Raw genomic sequence first — 16,883 nt, forward strand, 5'->3', positions numbered from 1 at the left:
GTCACGTAGGGTTTATTTCACAACTAAATAACCGTAGCTCCGAATTAAATGAACTTTATATGTAACTTGTCTAGGAAAAATGTATAGATTAACATGGTGCACTTTATTTTGCTGTTTAACAAGTTTAGGACAGAACAATACCAAATTTGAAATATGCATATGGAGATTTTTTCGGAATTGTTATGTGTTGTTTCCGGCCTCATTTAAACTTGCTTGATGTGGGGTTCTTTCATGCATCATCTCTTGCCATGAGTAACAACATTTAATCTTGTCATGCATATACTTGGTTGTGCATCATTGTGTTGTTTGTTTACCGAGTTGTTTGCTTCTTTCCGGTTGTGCTTCTTCTCGATAGTTCCGGTTACGTTGCGATTGTGAGGATTCGTTCGACTACGTTGGTTCGTCTTCTTCATGGACTCGATCTTCTTCCAAGCCGGATTTCAGGCAAGATGATCATTACCTTGGATATCACTACTATCTTTGCTTTGCTAGTTGTCTCGATGCTATCGCTATGTCACGCTACCTACCACTTGTTTGTCCAGCCTCCCAAATTGCCATGATAAGCCTCTAACATTTCCATCATCCCAGCAAACCATTGTTTGGCTATGTTGCTGCTTTGCTCAGCCCCTCTTATAGCGTTGCTAGTTGCAGGTGCAGTTGTAGGTTGTTCCATGATGGGACATGGATATCATGGGATATCACAAGATCTCTTATTTAATTAATGCATCTATATACTTGGTAAAGGGTGGAAGGCTCGACCTTTTGCCTGGTGTTTTGTTCCACTCTTGCCGCCCTAGTTTCTATCATACCGGTGTTATGTTCCTTGATTTGCGTTCCTAACACGGTCGGGGTTTATGGGCTCCCCCTTGACAGTTCGTTTTGAATAAAACTCTTCCAGCAAGGCCCAACATTGGTTTTAACATTTGCCCAACATAATAAACATGATAATAAATTTGACGCATAGGGAGTTAGCGCTACCCGAGGTTCGTTATTCAACATAATACAGGGGGCCAGTGCTGATGGTGCTGGTCCAAACTAGAGCACCGTGCGGGCTACATGGGGCAACTCGGGACATCAGTTACTGTACGCTTCGCTCATCCGCCGTGTCCTAAGAACGAGATACGCGGCTCCTATCGGGATTGTCGACACGTCGGGAGGTCTTGCTGGACTTCGTTTACCATTGTCAAAATGTCTTGTGCACCGGATTCCGAGTTTGACCGGGTTGTCCCGAGATGGAGATGTACTTCCGTGGATCGTGAGAGTTTGTGATTGACTAAGTTGGGACACCCCTGCAGGGTTAAATCTTTTCGTGAGATGTGCCCGCGAGCCACCATACAATGCTTAGTGCTTGCTGCAACCTCACCACTTATCCTTTCCATACCCATTAAGCTTTGCTAGTCTTGATACCCATGGTAATGGGATTGCTGAGTCCTCGTGGCTCACAGATTACTACAACAACAGATGCAAGTACAGGTAACGTGATGATATGACGTGAGAGCGATGCTTGCTTGTTTTGGAGTTCTTCTTCTGCTTCTTCTTCGATCGAGGGATAGGTTCCTGGTCGGCAGCCTGGGTTACCAGGGTGGATATCGTTCGTGTTTTTCATTTGATTTCATCCGTAGTCGGATGCTGCTCTTTTGTATGGTGTTTGTTGTATCCACGAGGCGTTTGTATGCCTTTGAATGTATCCCAATTGTGTTGTATATGGTACGATGTAATGATATCCACCTTGCAAAAGCGTCTTCAATATGCGGTTCTATCCTTGGCGGGACCTTTGAGTTCCTCGCGGATAGGATCACATATTGGACGTGACACAAATGGAATGGTGCTGCAACTAGCCACCATGAAGTGACCATTCATGTCGCGGATAATTGCCCTAGACCCTCCTGAACCTAAATCAATACTGAAGCAAGCATCAATGCTAAGTTTTACAAGGCCTTCGCATGGTTTCTGCTAGCAATGTCTCCATATATGACTTGTAGTCTGCTTCATGGATCTTGTATAGTTCACGGTTATCTTTCAAATTACATGCGTAGAGAGCGCGTATGCTGCTGTATAGGTTCGCCGTGAGAAGCTTTCCTCCTCTCCCACTAAGTGTACTAGACAACTGTGGCGATGAGTTCATTCATTGAACATCTGAGAATAGTTGCGCCCTCTCATTTTTCTCCGCAAGCAAATTTCCTAGCACCGAGGTTTCATCCATTCATGATCACATGATCATGCCTAGCACTCTCCAAATCTTTTTCACCCTCGGGCATAGGAACAAAGCATGGCATATTGATTTCTACCACGCAACCTTATTCTTGTAGACGTTGTTGGGCCTCCAAGTGCAGAGGTTTGTATGACAGTAGCAAATTTTCCTCAAGTGGATGACCTAAGATTTATCAATCCATGGGAGGTGTAGGATGAAGATGGTCTCTCTCAAACAACCCTGCAACCAAATAACAAAGAGTCTCTTGTGTCCCCAACACACCCAATACAATGGTAAATTGTATAGGTGCACTAGTTCGGCGAAGAGATGGTGATACAGGTGCAATATGAATGGTAGATATAGGTTTTTGTAATCTGAAAATATAAAAACAGCAAGGTAGCAAGCGATAAAAGTGAGCATAAATGGTATTGCAATGCTAGGAAACATGGCCTAGGGTTCATACTTTCACTAGTGCAAGTTCTCTCAACAATAATAACATAACTGGATCATATAACTATCCCTCAACATGCAACAAAGAGTCACTCCAAAGTCACTAATAGCGGAGAACAAACGAAGAGATTATTGTAGGGTACGAAACCACCTCAAAGTTATCCTTTCTGATCGATCTATTCAAGAGTCCGTAGTAAAATAACACAAAGTTATTCTTTCCGTTCGATCTATCCTAGAGTTCATACTAGAATAACACCTTAAGACACAAATCAACCAAAACCCTAATGTCACCTAGATACTCCAATGTCACCTCAAGTATCCGCGGGTATGATTATACGATATGCATCACACAATCTCAGATTCATCTATTCAACCAACACAAAGAACTTCAAAGAGTGCCCCAAAGTTTCTACCGGAGAGTCAAGACGAAAACGTGTGCCAACCCCTATGCATAAGTTCACAAGGTCACTGAACCCGCAAGTTGATCACCAAAACATACATCAAGTAGATCACGTGAATATCCCATTGTCACCACAGATAAGCACATGCAAGACATACATCAAGTGTTCTCAAATCCTTAAAGACTCAATCCGATAAGATAACTTCAAAGGGAAAACTCAATCCATTACAAGAGAGTAGAGGGGGAGAAACATCATAAGATCCAACTATAATAGCAAAGCTCGCGATACATCAAGATCGTGCCGAATCAAGAACACGAGAGAGAGATCAAACACATAGCTACTGGTACATACCCTCAGCCCCGAGGGTGAACTACTCCCTCCTCGTCATGGAGAGCGCCGGGATGATGAAGATGGCCACCGGTGAGGGATCCCCCCCTCCGGCAGGGTGCTGGAACAGGGTCCCGATTGGTTTTTGGTGGCTATAGAGGCTTGCGGCGGCGGAACTCCCGATCTAGGTTATGTTCTGGGGGTTTCTGTATATATAAGAGGTTTTGGCGTCGGGAACAAGTCAGGGGGTCTCCTAGGCGGCCACGAGGTAGGGGGCACTCTCGGGGGGTAGGGCGCGCCCCCACCCTCGTGGGTGCCTCGGGACTCTTCTGGCTCATCTCCGATGCTCCGTGGGCTTCTTCTGGTCCAAAAATAATCTCCGTCAATTTTCAGGTCAATTGGACTCCGTTTGGTTTTCCTTTTCAGCGATACTCAAAAACAAGGAAAAAAACATAAACTGGCACTGGGCTCTAGGTTAATAGGTTAGTCCCAAAAATCATATAAAATAGCATATAAATGCATATAAAACATCCTAAATGGATAATATAATAGCATGGAACAATAAAAAATTATAGATACGTTGGAGACGTATCACATATTGCACAAGGTGCACTCAAAGCTAGTAATGATGTGTCTGTTGGCAAGGATGCTGAGGCAGGGAGTAAATCCCCATGAGTGCTCGTCAACATTGAATTTTAATCTTCGTCCGTACCTTCAGCGACTAGATGACACTTGACACTGGGCTGATGGCACAAGAGTCAAATCTGTTGGTCCTCCTTAGTTTTCCTCCATGTTAATGGTTCCATTCTGGGTGATACACTCACTTGATTGAAAAGATGCCATTTTTTTGCTAACATTCCATGATACAAAATCCTCCATCACGCATAGTGAATCTGGTTAAGATAAAAGCCTTGAACATTGTTTGGATTTAACATTGCAATATTGCAACACTAGAGGTCTTGAAAGTTGAAACCTATACTACCATCTTTCTTCAGTATACTTATCTTCCACAATGCAAAGCAATGGATATGCTTGTGTTGGTCTTCATCGTCCACAAAAATTGTCACATATTTGTGATTATCCCTTCCCTTACAAATATGTGTTCTATTTGCATGTACTGACATAAAAGTCCACGGCTAAATTCTTGTACCCTTTTTTTAGCGTAGTTTTCTTTTTGAGAATCTTTTTTAGCGTAGCTAAATTCTTGCACATTTTTTTAGACAAAGCTAAATTCTTGTTTTTTTAGACATAGCTAAAATCTTGTACATGGGGTGCAATTGCCTCTGCCCCAGAGGCCCATGAGCCCAACAGACTGGCTCTCTGACCCAGTCGATGCCATCATCCCCTATCCGCATCAGCTTCTCGCAACTCAGCCGGAAGCATCGTTTGGAATGGCGCTCGCTAGGGTTTCATCTTCTTCCCGCCTCCTTCTACTCCCCTCCTCCACCACCACCTCCTCCCTGCTCCATTCCTTCCTGCGCCCCTTCTCTACCTCCTCTGTCTCGACTCGTCGCCTCTCTCACCTAAGAAGCCTCCCCATCGATGCCAGTCTCTCCCAAGCTTCTCCTCTCCCTCCTGCTGCGAGGGAGGAGGGGGAGGTGGCGGAAGCCCTGAGGTACACCTCCAGGCGGCCGTGGAAGCCCACGTGCTTGTACTACACCCAGGGAAAATGCACCATGGTGATTTTTCTTCCCGTCTGTTCCCCTCATTGTCGCTTCATTACTAGTTTGTTCCGCGTGCCGAGCCATCTCTGTGTTCGCGTAGGTAGCTATAAATTGGTTACATTTGCTAGCACATAAGAACTCGATTAATGCCAGGAGAAGAAGTCTTTGACGGTTATTTTGGGGTGAGGCATTGGTGAAATCATGAGCTTGGAACTGTAAGGCGTATCTTCTAGTTGTTGATGGTTATTTTGCGTTTTTCTTCAGTGACACGGACGGCAAGGTGGTATGTGGTGTCATAAAGCAAACATTTGGGTCCAGATACACGTCTTCGTAATTCAAGAGTGGCATGTGTTAGGAGTCAAATTTTGATTTATACAGTGTAGCTGTAGAACAGACATCATATCTTTTAACTCGGCGAAGATTTAAAACATAGTTTGCAGAACTATTGTCCGGACTAACTATAAGGAAAAACTCGTATTTCTAAACATCCGTTTGAGCGACAAGTAATATGGATCAGAGGGAGCTTTTTCTGGAATCGGCTTGTATTATCTGCTATTGGTAAAATTTGTTACGTAATATCAGGAATTAGGTTAGGATTACCAAATCAAGCAGAAGCAAAAGAAATTAAAAAATAAATGATAGAAATTTCTAGAATTTACCGGGAAAATGTCTAGAAGCCATGAATTTTAGTAGTTTATATAGACATACTTATATGAGAAGAGCTGAACAGGATATCGAGTTATCCTCTTCTATATACAGCGGATGGGAGACAAGAAGGGAAGGCTGAATTTTGGACTGCTAGAAAATCTGGATACGACTCCCTAATAGGTTAAAGAACATTGCACTCGTGAACTCTTACTCTACTTAGAAGTTCAATAAATATTGTGGCATCAATATTAACTGATAGTTTTGTTTTAGGAATGTACAATGTGGAAAGCTACTTTATTTTTTATTTCGTATTGACAGTATGTCCTGTATCTGTTTAAACAGGTATGGGTTCTTTAAAGCCCAATTAATACTTTATTCAGTTCATTCCGAATTAGTCTTGATGAGTACTCCAACTTTTATGTGGCATGGTAATCAGATGAGTTTTCACATTAGTAAATTAGTAAATCTTTGGGTTGGCGTAGCAGTGTTCATTCCGTTTGAATGTCCTTAAACAGTTTTGTAGCCCTTAATAAAAATACTGCATTAATACTTGATTATTTAGTGAAAGCACTAGTAATTTAGATTCGTATTTCCACAGATGGATGATGCTTTGCATCTAGAAAAATTCAATCATAATTTGTCGATGGACCTACCGGTGAGTGCCTCAGCTGCAGATAAAGTGAAACCTCAGAAACTGGATTATTTTTTAGTTCTTGATTTGGAGGGAAAGGTTGAAATTCTTGAATTTCCGGTTGTGATGATTGACGCACATAGCATGGAGTTCATTGATTCATTTCACAGGTACAGCTTATTTGTAAATCATGGAATATTAAAGTTATTTGGTTTTCTATATGCTTATTTGAATGATTATCGAACTCTTTGGACCATAGATGACTCATGGGATTGCCAGCAAGGCGTTACAAAAACCAGATTTACTCGGCTGAGTGCTTGTAACATGTGCCTTCACCAAGTTCTCTACATATGTAACTGATATAACCGGGTGAATACTCAATGCACTGGTATAATATAATGGGAAATTACTTGGGATAGTCACTATAACAATTTGTGGCACCAGGGGATGTGCTACTGCATCTCCATTTTGCGGAGGTGGAGCCTGCTATTGCTTTGGCTGCTCTCACAAGTGGCAGAAGCTCATGCTCATTCTCTTTCTGACACCAGGGGCTGCTGCTATTGCATCTCATTTTTTCGGAGATGGCTGCTACTGCTGCTCCATCTACTCTAGCTTTCCTAATAGAATAAGATGTTAGTTTTAATCCCCTAGTAATATAAATACGTAGATCCATTATTTTAGAAGAAAATGAGTAAAAACCTGCTTACCATATAATCACTTCCAGGTCAGGTGACTGAGCGAGTAACGGTTACTGAGTGTTAGGACCTCCAACATTGATCTCTCTAATCTACACTATGAATGTTCAGTCAATCACCAGCAACTATTCTCAAGCTCAGACAGAGCATGAAAAATGTCCAGCTTAACATAAAGATGAAATCGAGAAGAAAGATGCTGTGTTGACCCTTTTTTGGGGGCATACGTGTTCCATATCTTTTTTTTCCTACACTTCTATTATTATGTTCCACACTGGAGAGACTAAGCAGATTAAGCTGTGAAATAATCAAATCAATTAAAGCAGAGTACTAAGATGCAAATTAAATGATTAGTGGGAAAGGTAATATTCTTAGACTTAGATAGGTACATAGAAGCTGCCAGTGACATATATATATATATATATATGTTATCAAAAATATGAAATAAATATGGGAGCATCTCTCTAATGTAATAAGATGATCCAACGGAGGGATTGTCAAAGTATGCATCTATGTGTCCTCGGCAAAAATAATAAGCATTTCAGCTCACTGCGACATAAATATATACTGAACTATTTGTTTTTTTGTCCAGGACACATACAGTCATATTTTTTTAATCCCTCCGTTGGATCATGTTATATTATAGGTGTGTTGGTTCAGTATTTTTTTCAGAATTTTTGAGAACTTTTGCACCGTTGAAACCCTTAACTAGTTCTATGGCAAGCACTTGTAGAAAATCCTACTCCTATATAGAGGTAAAACTGTGTCTACCATAGCTTGCCACAGAACTAGTTAAGGGTCGCTAAACTTTTAACGGTTTAAAAGTTATCAAAAAATATGAAATAAATATGGGAGCATCTCTCTAATGTAATAAGATGATTCAACGGAGGGATTGTCAAAGTATGCATCTATGTGTCCTTGGCAAAAATAATAAGCATTTCAGCTCACCGCGACTTAAATATATACTGAACTATTTTTTTTTTGTCCAGGATACATACAGTCATATTTTTTAATCCCTCCGTTGGATCATGTTATATTATAGGTGTGTTGGTTCAGTATTTTTTCAGAATTTTTGAGAACTTTTGCACCGTTGAAACCCTTAACTAGTTCTGTGGCAAGCACTTGTAGAAAATCCTACTCCTATATATAGGTAAAACTGTGTCTACCATAGCTTGCCACAGAACTAGTTAAGGGTCGCTAAACTTTTAACGGTTTAAAAGTTATCAAAAAATATGAAATAAATATGGGAGCATCTCTCTAATGTAATGAAACCCTTAACTAGTTCTGTGGCAAGCACTTGTAGAAAATCCTACTCCTAGGGTGCAGAATAAGTTATTCTTCATCCTAGGTAATCTTATGATCATTTCATAAAAAATTACATTCGAAATACAAATAGTTACATTCATATTGATTTACTGCATAAAATTTGGCATAACAAAAAAAATATAGGTCAAAAATTGTATTTTATGTACATTTTACACTATGTTTTTACATTTGTAATTTTACATAACATAAAAAAAACATTACGACGAGTGTAGGTTTTCTTCCGTTCTCTTTTTATGTCTAAAATAAGACAAAATTTACGAAACGTAAAATTACGGTGCATAGATGATAAAATAGAGGTGGGTGAAGAATAACTATTCCTCACCCAGGGTGACGAATAGTCAATCCCTATATATATATATATATATATATATATATATATATATATATATATATATATATATATATATATACTTGGTAAAACATTACCTTAGGGGGAGTCTATCAAGGGTTCTATGGAGAACCATGACAAAATATTGACCTAATGGTGAGCAGCACTACATTTTTCCTGGTTATATGCATATGCACTCAAGACTCAACCATGATTTGATGTAGCAAATTCTTTTTGAGTTTGGTATGTACTCAAAAATGAAAACCAGTTCTTGAATCCATCATTCTCTTGTTTTGTACGATCTGATAAAACCATAGGATATCAATACTTATGAACCATAATTAAGAGAATGTGACTATTTCCTTCTTATACGTCACCACAAGCTTGAATTCCACATTGAAATAAATACATGAATAAGTAAATAAAATGCTGACACCAGAACATATGCCTCTTCCCTCTTGTACAAGTCAGCTTCTTCTGTGCTGTGTTCTTGGCTTATGCACAACTGTAGATTGTGATAGTTAATACATTTCTGGTATTTTCTTATTTCTTTTGACAGTATCATTAGCCACTAGCCAACACTCTGCCCTCTTGTATGTTGATTGTAGATTTGTGCGCCCAACTGCAATGAGTGAGCAACGAATAAAAGAATATATAGAAGGGAAATATGGAAAATTTGGAGTTGACCGGTATGTGCAGCACTATTTTGCTCTCTTCAGAACTATTTATTTCATTATTTGAGATATGAATTTACAGAATTAGCACACATTGACCTTTTCTGTTAACATGCGAATTCAAGATTTTTTTTGTTCAAACTTGGTTTGCCCTCTGTCTTATCGTGGATGTAACCTGTCACTTGGCTGGTCACGTGAGGATGCATTGCATAGCAACAAGGATGCATTAGTAACCCTTTTGGAGGATGTATATGCAACAACTTTTGCAGCATGTCATTAGATTATCACACTAAAATAGTCTAGAAGCCTGATATGTATTCATTTGCTCTCAATAATTTGAGTCACACATACTAACAACTTTATCTGTTGTTCAATGTTTAAGTGTATGGCATGACACTGCCATCCCTTTCGGGGAAGTTCTTCAAGAGTTTGAAGACTGGATTGGAGGTCACAAATTGTGGAAACAGAAACAAGGAGAATCCCTCAACAGTTCTGCATTCGTTACTTGGTACGTTAGGCTCCTAATACTACATTTTCTTAAAGAAAAATACCGTCATTCACAAGTGTCTTGTATTTTATTCCTAATTCGATCATCGAGTCCTGCAACATAAAATTTCATTGTCCAGTATTAATTGACATGCCTTTGGTCTGAGCCAATCTAGCAGAGTTAGCATTCCCAGACCAGATCTTTAGGCAAGGGTTGGGATCATGGATATTAAGAACTGATTAGAAGTGTTAAATGGAAATGGTAAAACTTGGAATTCCTGGCCGGAATTTCTTCGAATTATCCACAAGTTCTGAGAACACAAAAGGGTTGGGATCATGGATATTAAGAACTGATTAGAAATGTTTAATGAAAATGGCAGAACTTGGAATTCCTGGCTGGAATTTCTTCAAGTTATCCACAAGTTCTCAGAACACAAAAGTGCCTACTCCCTCCGATCCATATGACTTGTCGCAGCTTTAGTACAAAGTTGTACTAAAGCTGCGACAAGTCATATGGATCGGAGGGAGTACTAGATTTGGAGATCAACGCACATGTTACAAAATTGGTTTAGTCAGGAACCAGTGGGTTACTGCTTTTGGCTTAATGTGTTTTTGCCAAATGCAAAATGCACTGTCTGCAGTACATTTTTTATTAACCCAAGCTAGGTTTCCATGGTGGAATTTATTTTCAGTGCTAAAGATTCTATAATGTGTCTGTTCTCATGTTTCTGTCAATATACCAGTGGTAATTGGGATTTGAAGACGAAGGTCCCTGAGCAGTGCAAGGTTTCAAAAATAAAATTGCCATCTTACTTTATGGAGTGGATCAATTTGAAGGATATCTACCTCAACTTCTACAATAGAAGAGTAAGTGAATTAGATTAGAATAGAGTTTCTGATTGTTCACGAGGTGTTTATCTTCGAACTAAAGCGTGCACTCCATGGCTTGTGTTTTGCCAGGCAACTGGAATGATGACAATGATGAGGGAGCTTCAAATCCCAATTGTTGGAAGCCACCATCTCGGCATGGATGACGTGAAAAACATTACAAGAGTTGTTCAGCGCATGCTTGCTGATGGTTCTGTGATACAAATCACCGCGAGGAGGCAACCGGATACAAGTGACGTGAAATTCCTTTTCAATAACAGAATCAGGTAACGGGATATTGTTAAATGTGGGTTTTACTCTCGTGCGGCTAGAAGATGACAAGATGCACTCCAGTGAAAAAGCATAGGAGTTACTGGGTCCAATCTACCTTTTGAAAAATCTGGCAATGACATACTTACGTGCTACATGCATACGGTAACACCTAATTGACACCGGCGTAAGCATCTGTTTTTTAGACTAAAAAAAGCAACGGCTTGGGGTGCATGGAGCTAGGTAGTGGCCTGTGAAGGGAGGGACCAAATGGCAAATAGCATCCATGTGTGCGATGTCACCGTAGCACCTAGCCAAGCAAAGTACAAATTGAGCAGTGTGTGGGTAGTCACGAAAGTCTCGACGTGGCTTTCCCACCGGCTGATGCTTTGACAGCACCCATGTGAAGATGCACAGTTGCTGTGGTTGAAATGAATGCCGAACACATGTGTATTTATTGTATTTCGGAGAGATATATAATTCAGACTGTACCAAATGATTCCCAAAGGTAATATCAGTTTTTGTCTACAATCCGACGAGGATGGCCAAACCTAAATGAGATGCTAAGGTCTTCGCAATGCAACGTGCTAATAATGCCGAATTGATAGACTACCTGAAGCCACATATAAACAATCAAGTATTGTTCTCTCAAAAAAGGTTGTATTTACTTCATAAGAAAAGTCTCCTTCCTCCTCCCGTTGGCGCTGTCGCTGATCCACCTCACCTTCTATGGCCTTTGGTTTATGGAGGTGCGGACGATCTCGGCCCCCCGTCGGTGGGAGGGATTCCATTCTCGTTTTTGTTAGGTTCAGCGTCTTGGTTGGGCTGTGTGGCGATGGCGATGTCTCTTAGTAGGAATAATGTCTCCAACGTCGTATCCCCATTCCAACGATACGAATAGCGTCGTCGGAGGATGTGTGGAGGTGTGTCTTCGTCAGATCTCATGGGATTCGGTCGGTGCTGGTCTTTAATGGATCTATTTGGATCCAATTTTTGTGTCTTCGTTTGTGTAGTTACAGGTTTGATTTTTTCGATCTACAACTCTTCATCGGTGATGGTTGCTGCTTTGGTGTGTTGGTCTTTTGGGGCCTTAGCACGACGACTTTTCGACTGTCTACTACAACAAGGTTTGCCCGGTTCCGGTGAGTAAGGGGCAACGATGGTGGCGCGCCTTGGGCTTGCTCTAGTGCTTGTAGTCGTTACTAGGTAGTCCATGGACTTGGTTATAATTTTTTATTATTTCTAGTATTCTCTGTACTGCCATAATTGATAAATAGATTAAAAATTTCTATCGAAATAAACATGCTTAGTAAAATAAAGTGTTTTTTAAGTACCAATGCTTATTCCTATAGGATGAGTACCTAATTAAACGTCTATTCTCTATAAATAATTGTTGACGATAAATGAAAAATTGATTTATTTCTCTAGGCATTTTTCTAAACACATTGCATTGTACAAGGCCAATGCAATCGTGTTGTGGTGATCTTACTTTGGTGAGATGATTATGGTCCCTCGAGATTTTCCTTGAAAAATAATAGCGCTCATGTATTAACAAAACTAGCAAATACCCCGCGCGTTGCAGCGGGACTTTATTGCAAATATTTTTTTTAATATTAAGATGACAAAATTGGAAACATTGGGTGCATTTGTCCTCTTTGGTAAGAAGAAAATGTCCAAACTGGTAGATCATGTGGCTAGTAAACTGATTTTATAGATGAGCATGTGGAGAAACGCATGACTCATATATTGGTTCATGAAATACACCAAATTTACTCACAAAAAGTTAGTATTGTGGAAGTAATGAAATGCTTTTCTCCAAAGAATTAATGTACCTGAGCTGATCTACTTGGTGATGGGATTATAGTGACTTGAATAGTTGGATGCCAGGAATTCTACCAAACTGCTGAAGGTCAGCTTGCCATAGAAAGTTACCATTGCCGTAACAGAAGGTTGTCGCTGGAGGGAGACAAAATGTTGATGAATATACAATCGCCCCACTGGATGCTCATTGCAGGAGCTGGACCGAGCACTTCTCAGAGTATTGGCTTTCAACCTACACACCATGGCCGAGGACCTCACCAGCGTCGCCACCAAGTTGTTTTTCCAGGCCACAAAAAAGCTTGCCTCCCTAGCAGCGACGGACCTAGCTTTGCCGTATGGAGACAGAGATGGCAAGCGAGGAGGAAAGACAAAGCAACACCACATGTCAGGCGGGCTCACGGTCGGGCACCGTCGGAGGCGACTGGTTAGCGGTCGTCCTGTAGGAGCGTATTGGACAGGTGACTGAAACTTGAGAGAAACCCGGAGAGCCGTTGGAGCCTTGGAGGTGAGGCGTTCGTGACGGAGTCGGGGAGCCGGCAGGGGCGAGGCGAAGCCGGATGAGCCATCTGAGGCGAGGCCTACCGGCGATCGTGCCGGGACGGAGGCGAGCGGACCGGTGGTGAGCTGTGTCTTGGATCTTGGCGTCGTAGTGCCTTGAGCTGAGGTCAGAGGCAGCTTTGAGACGAAGGGTGGGCGCAACTGAGGGAGAGATTGACGCGGGTGAACCTGGAGAGAGCCAGCGAAGGCAGCCGGACCGTCGGTCCTGCCGGAGGAGGTCAAATGACCACGGAGATCGGTTCCCGTAAGCCGCACCCTATTGTAGTCGTCAGGGGAACGATTGGTGTTCTTTATTGATTTTTCTATAATGAAGAAGAGGAGTCGATTGGTTTAGAGATGGGTAGTAGATCGTCTTTTCTTTTTCGAGGGGGAGAGAGCGTCTGTTGTTTACGGCTGGAAACAGAGAGAGGGTCTTCAATACAGTATTTGTAAAAAACAAAAATGGTCTTCAGTAACGTTATAAGTACCCTAGTAACAGAACACATGCATGACGTCATACTATTAGCGCTGAAAGTGCTGATGTGGCAAGCTTGCTGAGGTGTATAGCTTGCATGTTAAGAAAAATAGGTCAGTGGAGATGAACTATTTAGGTATTATAGATTGGTTATCACGGCTGGATGCCCAACTGCAGTAATCTCGTCCCCTTGAATACGGCCTTCTTCCATAGGGTTTAGACCTACAATCTCTGGTACGACGTCCTTCGTTTGCTCCCCTGTTGGCTTACCCCTCTCACCGCTCGGGCTGATCAAGAGAGTATCACAGATGCTTGCCTTTGGCAGGGTTTGGTGGCGACTGGCTTTTTCTTTTGCGATCAAGGAGGCGATGAGGTCAATGCGAACAAGAGCATTGGTGCGTCATTTTGCAAAAAAAAAAAAACGGAGTAGATAAATCCTAAATGTTCGATTTTTAAGCATGCTAATCCGAATACTTTTCATGGTAACTTTAGTTAAGGCGATGTTGACAAACATGGCAATTTTTTGACAAAAAATCGAACTGAAACAAAATTGCCATGTGTTAAGAACTAAAGTTGCCACCTCGCAGTAACTAAAGTTGTCATCAAAAAATGTTCGGGATGACATACTTAAATTCCGAACGTTTAGGACTTATTGAGGTAAAAAAAAAGAGCATTGGTGCGTCACACAATGAAGAGACACACACCTTTTTGCCCTGCTGGATGTATTAACTTTCATGAGTTCCGATGTCTACCAGGTGGACAACACCCTTGCAACATAGAGCACAAGAAAGGAACCACTAGCGCTGATCAACACCTAGGATTAGAACTCTGACAGTGCAAATAAACTGCTTGTGTCGCATAAAAAAGATAAACATGTAATTAAGACAGGCGCTCCAGAAGAAAACAGTAACAACATTACACCTAGAAAACACAGCAAGGGTACCTCATTCTCAAAAGTGCCGAGACCAATCATTTCCTTAACAGTCTTCACAACCGTCTCCTCGCAAATAGAAGAACACCAGACCGGACTGCAGAACGACCATACTAAACCTTGTTAATTGCAGCATATATGGGTTTTCGACGGGCCTAAACACTAGTTGTGCCGGGCAGCAAAGGAACTTTTTTACGAGGAAAACCTTGCCCTCCTCCAACGGCTGTTGTAGTTGACCAGTCGCATAAGGAGGAAGCTAGGCATACATATGATTCCCCTAGAAACATAATACACAAAGGAGACCCAAAAAAATATGCTTGAGGCAAGATCATGGAGCCTAGCCACGTGCAAAGCCAACACTAAACACAATATTAGACTAACCTCCCGATCAAGTACAAACAAGTCGGTGGAGGGGGCGGGGGAGGGCCGCGACGATGAGGGGCCGCAACCAGTGGCGACGTGGCCTCGGGAGAGGCCTCCAGTGAGGCCGCTGGACGCGGGCACAGAGGCGCCAAGGGACCGGCCGAAGATGCGCCAGTGTGGCCCGGTCGGGGATGACGATGGGGGTGTCGACGGTCCTGCAGAGGCCGACTCCTCCCGAGCCAGCGAGGGCGAGGCCGGTGTGAAGGCCGGCGATGAAGACGCCGAGGCCGGCGACGAAGCCGGCGAGGGAGATACCGAGGCCGGCATGGTCCCGGCGGAGGACGAGGAGTCCGAGCCGCATGCGATCGCCCAGGGATGCCGCATGCGATCGCGGCATATGAAGCTCAAGGGCTCCACGAGGCCAGAGAGAGGGAGCACCCGGAGAAGGTTGATACGATTCCAACGTATCTATAATTTTTGATTGTTCCATTCTATTATATTATCAATCTTGGATGTTTTATATACATTTACAAGCAACATTATATCATTTTTCCGGACAAACCTATTAACTCAGTGCCCAGTGCCAGTTGCTGTTTTTTTTGCTTGTTTTTGGTTTTGCATAATATCAATACCAAATGGAGTCCAAATGCCACGAAAATTTTTGGAGATTTTTTTCTGTACATAAGGGACACTAGAAGCTTCGGGAGAAGACCAGACGTGGGAGCATGGGCCCACTACCCACCAGGGCGCGCCCAGGGGGGCAGGTGCGCCCTGATGGGTGGTGGGGCCCATGTGGCTCCGTTTGACCTAACTCCGCCTCTATAAATACCCAAAAATCAGAAAACCCTCGGGGGAGTCCACGATATACTTTTTTCGCCGCCGCAAGCCTTTGTTCTCGAGAGATCCCATCTGGAGGCCTTCTCCGGTACTTCGCCGGAGGGAGGATCGGTCATGGAAGGGTTCTTCATCAACCTTGTTGCCCCTCCGATGAAGCGTGAGTAGTTTACCACAGACATACGGGTCCATAGTTAGTAGCTAGATGACCTCTTCTCTCGATGTTTCTCAATACAATGTTCTCCTTGTTGTTCTTGGAGATCTATTTGATGTAACGATTTTTTCCGGTGTGTTTGTTGAGATCCGATGAATTGTGAGTTTATGATCAGATCTCCATGAATATTATTTGAGTTTTCTCTGAACTCTTTAATGCATGATTAAGATAGCTTCGTATTTCTTCTCCGATTTATTGGTTTGGTTTGGCCAACTAGATTGATTTATCTTGCCATGGGAAGAGGTGCTTTGTGATGGGTTCGATCTTGCGGTGCTCAATCCCAGTGACAGAAGGAGACATGACACGTATGTATCGTTGCTATTAAGGGTAAAAAGATGGGGTTTGTTAAAACGTGAGTTTATCTTGTCTACATCATGTCATCTTGCTTAATGCATTACTCCGTTTTTCCATGAACTTAATACACCACATGCATGTTGGATAGCGGTCGATGTGTGGAGTAATAGTAGTAGATTCAGAATCGTTTCGGTCTACTAATCTTGGACGTGATGCCTATATGTTTGATCATTGCCTTGGATATCGTCATAATTATCTGCTTTTCTATCAATTGCTCAACAGTAATTTGTCTACCCACCGTATGCTATTTTCTCGAGAGAAGTCTCTAGTGAAAACCATGGCCCCCCGAGTCTATCTTTTATCATATAAAAATCCTAAAAATACCTTGCTGCAATTTCTTTTATTTCTTTTATTTTGTATTTTAGTTTGATCTATCTATCAAAAACTATACCATTTAAT

The 16,883-nt window shown here is 41.9% G+C and overlaps 1 protein-coding gene across 1 annotated transcript; it reads left to right on the forward strand.

Moving 5' to 3' along the window:
* The first annotated feature begins 4,652 nt into the window (after positions 1-4,652).
* LOC109748984 (uncharacterized exonuclease domain-containing protein At3g15140) lies at positions 4,653-11,486 on the forward strand. The gene is made up of 6 exons (XM_020307987.4): positions 4,653-5,048; positions 6,280-6,482; positions 9,267-9,347; positions 9,715-9,840; positions 10,562-10,685; positions 10,779-11,486. The coding sequence occupies exons 1-6, from the start codon at positions 4,668-4,670 to the stop codon at positions 10,974-10,976; spliced, it is 1,113 nt and encodes a 370-aa protein (XP_020163576.4). The 5' UTR covers positions 4,653-4,667; the 3' UTR covers positions 10,977-11,486.
* Positions 11,487-16,883: the final 5,397 nt, after the last annotated feature.

This window comes from Aegilops tauschii, chromosome 7, assembly GCF_002575655.3.
Source record: "Aegilops tauschii subsp. strangulata cultivar AL8/78 chromosome 7, Aet v6.0, whole genome shotgun sequence".
Classification (NCBI taxonomy): Eukaryota; Viridiplantae; Streptophyta; class Magnoliopsida; order Poales; family Poaceae; genus Aegilops; species Aegilops tauschii.